At 41.7% G+C, this 12,757-nt stretch overlaps 1 protein-coding gene across 1 annotated transcript in view; it reads left to right on the top strand.

Annotated features, from left to right (window-relative positions):
- The window catches only part of LOC143963684 (dual oxidase 1-like), a 246,905-nt gene that overhangs the window by 214,418 nt on the left and 19,730 nt on the right, over positions 1-12,757 (top strand). Inside the window, exon 32 of the mRNA XM_077473400.1 lies at positions 2,854-3,009. Coding sequence (XP_077329526.1) covers positions 2,854-3,009 — 156 coding nt within the window. The remainder of the gene's footprint in view (positions 1-2,853; positions 3,010-12,757) is intronic.

Below are 12,757 nucleotides of genomic sequence, written 5' to 3'. Positions count from 1 at the left end.
TCATTGTTAGAGTTAACAAATACTTTAATTAAAAGGTTTATTTCCAAATAAATTGAGTATTTATCATTCACTGACTTTCTAAGAAGCAGGATAATATCTGTGCTGACAGTTAAAAGTCCAAGTTTTACATCGTCTTTGCCTGGTTCATACAAACCTAAAAACAAATTAATGAGTAGTTTACAGAATAAAAGCTAGTATTGTTTGCGCTTTATTTTAAGTTCAAAGAAAGTCACAAAAACCCAGAGTTTCTGGCAGGATCAACAGGTCAAAACAAACACCAACCAAGTCCAACCTTAAAAAATTATATAATACATAATTTTGAAGGAAAAAAAATTATATTTGTTATATTTTTTGCATAGGAGCCTGCAAAGCATTGCACCCAGTGGATCGCAGATGCAATACCAGGGTTCCTGCAGACTCTTTCATTTCAGATCCCTGCTTACAGAGTTAAGGGCTGTATTTTCTTTTCTATTGTGTCACTGGAGCTGCAAATGGTGGAAAAATTCCCCAGTGGAGATGCAGACATCAATAGTAATTTGATAGAGGTTTAAACGATCTCCCATTTCAAGTGAAATTAAACAAAAATAGTTTTGTTTTTACCATTTACAGGTAATTGTTTAACTACTCCCAGGGCTTCCAGTAAATAGTTCTGAGCTTGCTAAAACCTCTTGGCCAGTTTAAATATGTAAATTGCATGTGGCCTCAGTCTGATCATGCTTCACGAATGTATAGGTTTACTTTGCCACAATTTTGTGTTAACAAATCAGGCCTAAAAATCCAATTTGTCAATGTTTAATATAACAAAGTAATATTGTTTTTCTTGGGGTAAAACTAGGCTTTACGTTTGGCAATATTTTCCTGCAAAGTTAGTTGTTTTCTATGCATCTTCTAGGCAAAAGTGTTTAGAAAATTTTTTGACCAGTACAAAACAAGAAATATCTCCGTTACTTTGCACTTTAACAGTGATAAAAAAAAACTTTCAAAGTGCAGAGCAGCTGCAGTATAACTCAAGAAATACTCTCAATAAAACTAAAATATAGATTACAGCTCTACACAATAATCAATGGAATGTGCAAAATCAGTGCAAAGTAATCCATAAATACCATAAAATAAGCCAAATGAAATTCATTTGATTAATAATTAATACATTCAATAAAAACAATATTGCGGCATGCTTATAATAAAATCCTTGTGATATGACACAAATTAAATTCATTAAACACAGTTCAGAAGATAAACTTATACTGTATATCAAAAGTGCTCAGGTGTGGTGTCTTCTTATGTTAATATAAGTTGTGGGTCAGCAACCTGTAGATCATAGACAGGTGACTGGTAGATTGTGGACTGGGCTTGCTGACCCACCATTCCAGAGCATCAGAGTGCAATGCAGAAGGACTATATGTAAATTTGGAGCTGTAGTAAAGAGAAGAGCCCCGTAAGCCGATATCTCCTCTGAAGTGCCGGCTCCTGTCCCATGTGAAGTGATACCAACTGCACTCCACCTCTTATCCCAGCTAGCGGACTCCAGAGTGGTGCCAGCAGCAGAAAAGAAGAGATCTTCAGGTTAACATCTTCAGGTGAAGCAATACACTGGGCGTAATAGTATAGGGCTGCGGTTTACCCACACCGCGGGTGCAGTAAAGTGTATCTTAAGCTTTCTGGCAGTTTTTCTGTGCTTAACCATAGGCTTGTATTTTATCTTGTGGATTTGGTGCACTTTCTAAAAGTGCACCAAAACTCCAACCAAAACTGTGACTCAACTGCAGGATTTTACCACCCCTCAACCTTATGTGTGAATGAGACCTAAGGGTGCTGCTGCCGAATGCAACTAAGGGCTCATTCACAAGTGAAGCAGGCACTGCTGCTCATCTGAAAAGCAATCTGAGTGCATTTAACAGATGGAGAAGAGGCGATATGTTGCCTCCTCACCACCTGATTTAAACCCATGATTGCCATGCAGTGCACACGATTGTGACAATGTAGTACGGCAATTAGAAGTTTAAATCAGGTGTGAGGAGGCGACATTGGTCGACACTGTGCCCGGTGATTTTTGACCTCTCCCATGTTGTTCAGGTAGATCTCCACCTCCGCGTTGTTCAGGTAGGACACCACCCATAAGGCAGCAGCTCACCAGATAGATTGTATTTCTAAAAAAAATTAGCTCTTACCAAGCTGCAAAGTCCATATCACAGTTTAAACAGACATAGACTTGTATATGAAGAACCAACAATGGTATATCTGGAAAAGACTTTATTATTGCAAAGTTATCAATTTATATTTTTATTTGATTGAAGGTATTATTTGAGTTATAGTGCAGCTGCTCTGCACTTTGAACATTTTTTTGTCACAAAGCAAAACAAGGGAGATATTTTTTGTTTTTTACCTGTCAAAAAATGCAAAAAAATTCTATGTCAGTTCTATGCCATTAATTTGCATAGAAAACAATTCATTTTGCAGGAAAATATTGCCAAACATAAGGCCTAGTTTTCTCCACCAAAAAAAAACTATGTATTACTTTGTTATCTTAAACATTGAAAAATTGCATTTTAGGCCTGATTTGCTAACACAAAAATGAGGCAACGTAAACCTAGGCATTCATAACGGCTTGCTATGGGGCACTCAGTGGGGGGAGGAGCCAGGAGTGTGGGTGGGGGACCGGAGAAGAGGAGGATGAGGGCTTCTCTGTGCAAAACCACTACACAGAGCAGGTAAGTATAACATGATTTTTTTTAAATTAGTCTTTAGTCACTTTAATAACTTATATATTCATAAACGAATTGTCAAAGGCATTCATATGAAAGTATTTATGAAAAAATAATTGATTAAAAATGTTTTAAAACACTTTTTCTTCAGATATATTTTATATGGATCACCCGTACACAGCGACATTTTGAGTGGCTAACAGACATAATAAGAGAAGTAGAAGAGAATGATGAACATAACTTAGTGTCTGTTCACATCTACATCACTCAGTTTGCTGAAAAGTTTGACCTTCGTACCACCATGCTGGTAAGAAAACACATTGGCCTGATCAAGTGACATTTTCATACATGTGTGACAATCTGATGTCTATGGGTTCCACATCTGGGTTCTCTATGGGAAAACAATGTTTTTTACAGGCTGGAAAACCTTCTCTGATCACTAAGGCACCACTCTGAAATAATAATAACAATATTTTTATAGCGCGTTTCTCCCAGGGGGAACTGTGCTATACTAACAACAAATAGCAGTGAATTCCATATTGTGGGTATTGCATGATACAATGTTTAAAATCTAAAGGATTTTAAGAATATCGTGGGCATGTGTGATTTTCCATTTTAACCTGGGTAGGGAAGGAAGAATTGGGGTTGCGTTGCAGTGACTGGGTGGGGGGGGGGGGTTAGTAGTAGTACACTGCTTCATTCTCTACTAATTGCAAACAATGTGGTTCTTAGTATAGAGAGTTGCAGTCATCAAGTCCGGATGAAAGCAAATAACACATTTTAGCATTTCCTCTGCTGGAATCAGATGTTTGATTCTTGTAATATTCCTGAGATAGTGGAAGGAGCAGCTGATGCCAGCTAATACCTGATGTTTAAAACAAAGATTATTGTTTAGAGCCATGCTCATAGAGGAGTGGAATCTATCCACAAGGCCTACTGATTAAGTGCTCTATAGCATTACATGTGCCAGGGCACTAGCTGACAACTATTGTTACCTTCATTAATATCTTAATAAATCTTCCAATTGTGTTACACATCTTCATGAACCATTTTTACAGTAAACCATAGATGTTTAATGATAAGAGTTATGTGGTAGATTTAAAGATAAGAGTTATGTGGTAGATTTAACCACTTGCCGACCTTTGGGCATCCATGGACATCCTCGGTTTGTGGGGGTATATCTGAATGATGCCTGCGGCTAGAGGCATCATTCAGATATTGCAGTTTTCAGCCGGCGATTCCCTACACCATAAGAATGATCATAGTGGCAGGTCAGCCGCTTGATTGTTCTTACAGGCAGCGAGCGGGGATTCCCCCCCTCCCGCTGCCCTCCGGTGATTCTACCAACTCACCACTGAGATCGGTGAGTTGGAGAACGGATCCGCCGGCCCTGGATGTCCACCATAGATTTCCGGCGGACCAGATGGTCGCCGGCGTCTCTATGATCATCAGAGGCCAGGCGTAATGTAATGACGTCACGCCCTGCCTCTGCACTAAAAAAAACGGCGCTGCCTCGGCTGGGAAGATCCTTTTTTTACATTTCTATTTTAGGCTTCCCAGCCTAGAGGTGAGATGTGGGGTCTTATTAACCCCATATCTCACTGTAAAGAGGTCAGATCATGCCATATTCATATTACAAGGGATGTTTACATTCCTTGCAATAGGAATAAAAGTGATCAACATTTTTTTTTAAAAGTGTAAAAATTTAAACATTTTAACCACCTCAATACAGTGCAGTTACACCCCCTTCCTGACCAGACCAATTTTCAGCTTTCAGCACTCTCACAGTTTGAATGACAATTACTCAGTCATCCAACACTGTATCCATATGAAACTTGCATCCTTTTTTCCACACAAATAGAGCTTTCTTTTAGTGGTATTTAATCACTAGTGGGTTTTTTATTTTTTGTGCTATAAATAAAATAAAACGTAAATTTTGTGAAAAAAATGCCTTTTTCTTTGTTTCTGTCATACATTTTTGCTAATTAGTAATTTTTCTTCATACATTTTGGCCAAAATTTATACTGCTACATATCTTTGGTAAAAATAACCCACATTAGTATATATTATTTGGTCTTTGTGAAAGTTATAGAGTCTACAAACTATGGTGCCAATCGCTGAAAATTGATCACTTCTGATCAGGCCTTCAGTACATCAGGTGTACCTCATTTCTTGAGACACTAACAAGTCAGGAAAGTACAAATACCCCCCAAATGACGCCTTTTTACAAAGTAGACATTCCAAGGTATTAAGTAAGTAGCATGGTGAGTTTTTTTAAGTTGTAATTTTTTCCCACAATTCTTTGCAAAATGAAGATTTTTTTTTATTATTATTTTTTTTTACAAAATTGTCATATTATCAGGTTATTTTTCACACACAGCATATGTATACAACAAATTACACCCCAAAATACATTCTGCTACTCTTCCCGAGTACCGCGATACCACATTTGTGAGACTTTTACACAGCCTGGCCACATACAGAGCACCAACATTGATGTAGTACCTTCAGACGTTCTACGAGCAAAAATGACGCATCTCATTTCTCATCCACCTATTACACTTTTGAAGGCCCTGGAGTACCAGGACAATGGAATTTCCCATAAAATGACCCCATTTTGGAAAGCAAACATCCCAATGTATAATCTGTGAGGCATAATGAGTCTTTTGAATGGTTAATTTTTTTCCAGAAGTTTTTGGAATATGTGAAAAAAAATTAAAACGCATTTTTTTTTACACAAAATTGTCAATTTATAAGATATTTCTAACACATAGCATGTATATAGCAAAAATGACACCCCAAAATACATTCTGCTACTCCTCCTGAGTATGGTGATACCACATGTGTAGGACTTTTACACAGCCTGGCCACATAGAGAGGCCGAACATTGAAGTAGTACGTTCAGGCGTTCTAGGAGCATAAATGACACATCTCATTTCATTCCTACCTATCACACTTTTGAAGGTCCTGGACCACCAGGACAGTGAAATTACCCACAAAATGACCCAATTTTGGAAAGCAAACACCCCAACATATATTCTATGAGACATGGGCTGCAAATAAGTACTCGGGTACTCTGATGGCCTGGTGACAGGTACTCGGGTACTCTGATGGCCTGGTGACAGGTACTTGGGTACTCTAAAGGCCTGGTGACAGGTACTCTGATGGCTTGGTGACTGGTATTTGGGTACTCTGAAGGGCGGTGACAGGTACTCATATGGACTGTGACAGGTACTCGGGTACTAAGATGAACTGTGATAGGTACTCAGGTACTCAGATGGACTGTGACAAGTACTCGGGTACTCAGATGGACTGGAACAGGTACTCGGGTACTCAGATGGGCTGTGACAGGTACTCGGGTACTCAGATGGGCTGTGACAGGTACTCGGGTACTCGGATGAACCGTGACAGGTACTCGGGTACTTTGATGGGCTGTGACAGCTACTCGGGTACTCGGATGAACCGTGACAGGTACTCGGGTACTCTGATGGACTGTGACAGGTACTCGGGTACTCTGATGGGCCGTAAAACAGGTACTCGGGTACTCCAATGGACCGTGACAGGTACTCAGGTACTCTGATGGGCTGTGACAGGTACACGGGTACTCTGATGGACCGTGACAGGTACTCGGGTACTCTGATGGACCGTGACAGGTACTCGGGTACTCTGATGGGCCGTGACAGGTACTCGGGTACTTTGATGGGCTGTGACAGCTACTCGGGTACTTTGATGGGCTGTGACAGCCACTCGGGTACTCGGATGAACCGTGACAGGTACTCGGGCACCTTGATGGACCGTGACAGGTACTCGGGTACTCTGATGGACCGTGACAGGTACTCGGGTACTCTGATGGGCCGTGACAGGTACTCGGGTACTCTGATGGACCGTGACAGGTACTCAGGTACTCTGATGGGCCGTGACAGGTACTCGGGTACTCTGATGTGCCGTGACAGGTACTCGGGTACTCTGATGGACCGTGACAGGTACTCGGGTACTCTGATGGACAGTGACAGGTACTCGGGTACTCTGATGGGCCGTGACAGGTACTCGGATACTCTGATGTGCCGTGACAGGTACTCGGGTACTCTGATGGGCTGGGACAGGTACTCGGGTACTCTGATGGACCGTGACAGATACTCGGGTACCCTGATGGACTGTGACAGGTACTCTGTACTCTGATGGACTGTGACAGGTACTCGGGTACCCTGATGGACCGTGACAGGTACTCGGGTACCCTGATGGACCGTGACAGGTACTCGGGTACCCTGATGGACCGTGACAGGTACTCGGGTACCCTGATGGACTGTGACAGGTACTCGGGTACTCTGATGTGCCGTGGCAGGTACTCGGGTACTCTGATGGGCTGGGACAGGTACTCGGGTACTCTGATGGGCTGGGACAGGTACTTGGGTACTCTGATGGGCTGTGACAGGTACTCGGGTACTCTGATGGGCTGTGACAGGTACTCAAATACTCTGATGGACTATGACAGGTACTCTGATGGACTGTGATTGACAGGTACTATGAGGGGTGGTGACAGGTCCTCTTTATTGGGGGGTGCAATCAGTGTGCTTGATGTGTACTGTAGGCGGTAACGAGATGTTACCGCAATCTCCTCCTCACACACGATCGGTGTGTGAGGAGGAGAACCCGTTAACATCTCGTTACCGCGGTTTGTTTACATTTTAGTGATCGGCTGTGAAAGGATCACAGCCGATCACGTGTGTAAACAGCCGGCCAATGGCTGTTTACCAGCGTCGGTGATGAGCAGTGTTCCCGGGGAACATGCCGCCACCGACGTGCAGGCGCAGCGCGCTCATGATCGCGTGCATGCGCCGTGCACAGTCGGGGTGTGACCATCTGTGATCGGCGGTGACTTCATCACGGCCGATCACGTGGTAAACAGCCATAACCAATGGCTGTTCACCCCCTTCGGAGGTGAGCGGTGTCTCCGTGACACGCCGCCACCGAAGAAACAGGGATGCGCGTGCATGATGGCACACATTCCCTGTTCAAACTGGAGGCCATCATATGACGGCCTCCCGCCACAATAGGTGCGCTGCCTGGCCGTCATTTGACAGCCGGCGGTCAGCATCTAGTTAAGTAAAATTAACAATAATAAAAAAAATGAAAATGCCCCTGTCCTTGTGTGCTCGCATGCAGAAGCAAACGCTATAAGACATAATGGAGAAAATAAATCATTACACACCAAACCGCAGTCTTCGATCAGCCATAAAAACCTCCTCCTCGTGCCCAAAGCCCAGTATAAATCCAAGGGGGATCGGAGATTCGCTGTCCAAGGGCCTCGGCTATGGAATGCTCTACCAATCAACATCCGCCTGGAAGAAAATCACCTGGCTTTTGGGAAAAAACTCAAGACCTTCCTCTTTTAGCAGATGATCAAAGCTCGCCACAGCGCCTAGAGGCGATTCAGTTCGCATTGTGCGCTATACAAGTATTTCATTCATTCATTCATAATCCCTCCCACATATGAAAACGGTGTTTAAAACACACATGTGAGGTGTCGCTGCAAACGTTAGAGCGAGAGCAATAATTCTAGCCCTAGACCTCCTCTGTAACTCAAAGCATGAAACCAGTAAAAAAATGTAAAGCATCGCCTATGGGGATTTTTAAGTACCGAAATCTTGCGCCATTCCACGAGCGAGTGAAATTTTGAAGCGTGACATGTTAGTTTCTATTTACTCTGCGGAACTTCATCTTTCACATTATGTAAAAAAAATGGGCTAACTTTACTGTTTTTGTTTTTTTAAAAGCATGAAACTGTTTATTTTCCAAAAAATAACGTTTGAAAAATTGCTGCGCAAATACCATGTGAGATAAAAAGTTGCAATGACCGCCATTGTATTCTCTAGGGTCTCTGCTAAAAAAAACATATATATAATGTTTTAGGGTTCTGTGTTATTTTCTAGCAAAAAAATGATGATGTTTACATGTAGGAGCGAAGCGTCAGAATTGGCCTGGTTGGTAAGTGGTTAACAGGGGTGCCAAGTTGAAATATAAATGTGTTCATCTCACTCATCCTGCTATTTTAGGTGTAAAATTTTGGTGGGAGGAATCTAAAGAGAAGATCCCAGTAACCAAGGAGTTTTTTTTCATGTTATGTCTATGAATCTGTGATGAGTCAAAAAGATGTTTAATACTCATTGCTGAACTGCCGTGCAACTATTTTACTCCTGTCAAGATTGTGTAAAAGTAAAATAACAGACATGTACTTACAAGTCATTTTACTGCAATTTTACCTTAGAAAACTAGCATTACTCTTACATCTTTCCAGAACACCATTCTCTAAAACCATTTGAGATGATGAATAAATATGGAGTAAAAATAGCTCTTGATATAATATAACTAATTAAGTTGCATTACAAAGTGCCATAGAACTGCTAATGTAAGTTGATTTAAAAAAAAAATTATAGTATTTTAAACAAAATGAGCACATAATGGTCCTCTACCAACATCATTCTTTATTCAGGTTTCAATAAATTACTTCACAGATCATACACAGTCAAGAATAATATAGTGGTAAAGTAATCCTCAAATGAGTTGTGTATTTTTTCCAAAATAAATGGCTTAAGGAGAGAAAAAATTTTTGTAGCTGTACTTTAACCACTTAAGGACCGCCTCACGTCTATATACGTCAGCAGAATGGCACGGCTGGGCACAATCATGTACCTGTATGTGGCTCTTTAAGTGCCCACCCATGGGTCGGGAGCGCACCGCTGGCAGCGCACTCACGACCCGGTCCTGAGCTCCATGACCGTGGCCGCAGGACCAACGGACCTGATCGCTGCTGGTGTCCCACGATCGGGTCAGAGAGCTGAAGAACGAGGAGAGGTCTGTTTAAACAAACCTCACCCCCTGCTTCCTAGTGTGGCTGTCACCGATCATCTGTTCTCTTTTATAAGGAAAGACGATCAGTTACCTTACATGCCAGGCCATGTCCCCCTACAATAAAAAAAACACATAACGTCACACATAACCCCTACACTGCCCCCTAGTGGTTAACTCATTCACTGCCAGTGTCATTTGCACAGGAATCAGTGCATTTAAATAGCACTGATTGCTGTATAAATGACAATGGTCACAAAAATGTGTCAAAAATGTCCGATGTGTCCGCCATAATGTTGCAGTCACAATAAAAATCGCTGATTGCCACCATTACTAGTAAAAAAAAATATTAATAAAAATGCCATAAAACTATCCCCTATTTTGTAAACGCTATAACTTTTGCGCAAACCAATCATTAATCGTTAATTGCATTTTGCATTTTGCACACAAATTGCATAATTTTTTTTACCAAAAATATGTAGAAGAATACGTATCAGCCTAAACTGAGGGGAAAATAATGTATTTTTATATATTTTTGGGGGATATTTATTATAGCAAAAAGTAAAAAATATTGCATTTTTCTCAAAATTGTCGCTCTATTTTTGTTTATAGCGCAAAAAATAAAAACCACAGAGGTGATCAAATACCACCAAAAGAAAGCTCTATTTGTGGGAAAAAAAGGATGCCAATTTTGTTTATGAGCCACGTCGCACGACCGCGCAATTGTCAGTTAAATCGATGCAGTGCCGAATCCCAAAAAGGGGCCTGGTCCTTTGGCTGCAAATTGGTCCGGGGCTTAAGTGGTTAATATAAGGGTACATGCACACTGGCTTAAAAATTGCTGCTTTCACAAGAGTTTTGCGTTCTGCCTGTAGATGCAGCTCAATGTTATCCTATGTGTCCATGCATATTAGGATGATTAGAGGCATATTTTGAGATGAGCGTTTAGAGGCAGGAAAAAAAAAACCTTCTGGTTTGTGTTTTTGATTGGAGCTTTCTAGCAGAAAAAAGGCACTAAACATTCCTTAACTAGCCTAAACCTGTGTACAAAAATGCTCTATATGAGATTTTTTCTGCCAAGGGAACGATACTTTTTTAAGCCCAGTGTGCATGGAGTCTTATGCAGATCCTTCATCTTACAACTAGTTTTCTTGGATGGTATGGGACACTGCACATTGTTATATGCATCACCTTACTATATTACCTTAGAAATCTTTACTAACCCCATCTATTTAATAAAGCCAATTTATTCTGACATTTACATAGTCAAGGGGCTAAACCAGTTTGTAAGAATGCAGTCTATAATCTGTAGAATACCAGAATCTTTTCATGCCCAGAGCCAAGTTCATGTTTTTGGCTGCATTTTCTTTTCAAATATTTTATTAGAGTATAAAGGACAGCTGAATACAAACATAAAGAATCGTACAGTTGTGAGTAATTATAGCAACAACAAACAGCCAATGGTAACAGTACGAAATCAACATAGGGAGCAAAATTAAACAAGTGAAAACATTCAAGATCCAGCAGCTCCACCGAAACATGATAACAACAGACATTTCTACCCTGGATCTAAGATAAACTAAAAGGGGAGTCATACCAACAGGAGATCCCCTGGTAGGGTGTATCAATCCCACAACTGGGGAGCAGAAACCACACGAAGTAATTTTACCCTACTTTAGTGTAATTACAAAGGTAGATAAGATGCAGACTAATAAAGTCAACCAACAAAGGAGAAAGAATAGAGAGAAGGTAAAGACAAGAAGAAGTACAGGGATGAAAAGGAGTACGGAGGCATAGGGGGGGAGAAGAAGACGAGAAGGGGACAATGGACGACTCTGCGGCCCCAGGGATCCTAAAAAGGGGGGTCCCTAGGTGAAAAACCACACCTAAGACTATGGCACTAGGAGATGAGAATCAAAGTTTGGGGGTAGGAAGTGATCCACCCAAGGCTGCCAAATCCTATTATGAAGTGGGAGTTTATCCAAGATAGTTGCTTCAATTTTGCTGTGAATCATAGCCTGAGTGACCCGGTTTTTAACTTCAGTGACATGTAGGGCTGCAGACTTCCAGGCCTTTGCAATAGTCTGCTTTGCCGCCGTGACTACCTGCAAGAGGAGCCGTGTTTGGGATCGGCTGAACTTGCAGGGTACTAAGTTTAGCAGAGCAACCGCTGGGTCAGGAGGTAGGATGCATTGCGAGAGCCTGGATAGGATACCAAAAATATGCCTCCAGAATTCAGCCACCAACGGGCATGTCCACCATATATTAGCGGTGAGTGCCAGGCTCATTACAACCACGGAAACAATTTGGGGAATAATTTGGCACAAACTTAGATATCCTGGCTGGAACCAGGTACCAGCGCATTAATACCTTATAATTGGCCTCAGCTGCAATTATATTTTGTGTAGCAGTTTTAGTGTTGAGCCAAACCCTCCCCCAGTCCTCGGGTTCAAGAGTAAGAGAGAGATCTTGGGACCAAGAGTTAATATATTGCGGGAGGGGATATTGGGAGGAGGAAAGATAGGAGTAGAGGCAAGATATGATGCCATGAGAATGTGGGTCTGACTTACAGATTCTCTCAAAAGGGGTTAAGCTATCTAGGGCAGTGCATGATTTAGTGATCGAGTGGACAAAGTGGGCTATTTGAAGGTACCGGAAACACTCCTTAAAAGGAAGCTTAGTATTAGCTTGCAAATCAGGAAATTTTTTAATCGCATTACCAAATACCAGGTCGCACACTCTAGTGAGGCCTCTTTTGGACCAGGCATCAAATAATGCGGGGTCTGAGTAAGCGGGGGCGAAACTTGGATGACCAATAAAGGAAAGCAGAGGAGAGTGGGGTGATTGTAATTTATATGTAGCTTTTATCTTGTCCCACAATCCCACTGAGAATCGGGTAACAGGGTTATTAAGTGACTTCCTCATTGAAGATGGTAACCATAGCAAATTAGATACAATCAGGGGGTGGGCATCTACAATCTCAAGACTAACCCATAAAGGTGTCTCAGTGGTTGCATGGTATAAGGCCAATTGAGCTAATTGCGCTGCATAGTAGTAGAGCCTGAGGTTGGGAACACCCAAACCACCCTGCATCCTATGACGGAACAGGGTCTGTCTAGAGACTCTAGGTCTTATTGACCCCCAGATGTACTTAAAAATCCGACTCTGCATAACACGGTGGAAGTATGGGGGGATCGCAACCGGGAGTA

This window comes from Lithobates pipiens, unplaced genomic scaffold (genome assembly GCF_037356315.1).
Source record: "Lithobates pipiens isolate NorthernLeopardFrog02 unplaced genomic scaffold, aLitPip1_a1.2 Scaffold_8, whole genome shotgun sequence".
Classification (NCBI taxonomy): Eukaryota; Metazoa; Chordata; class Amphibia; order Anura; family Ranidae; genus Lithobates; species Lithobates pipiens.
This window is presented reverse-complemented; position numbering and strand designations above follow the sequence as displayed.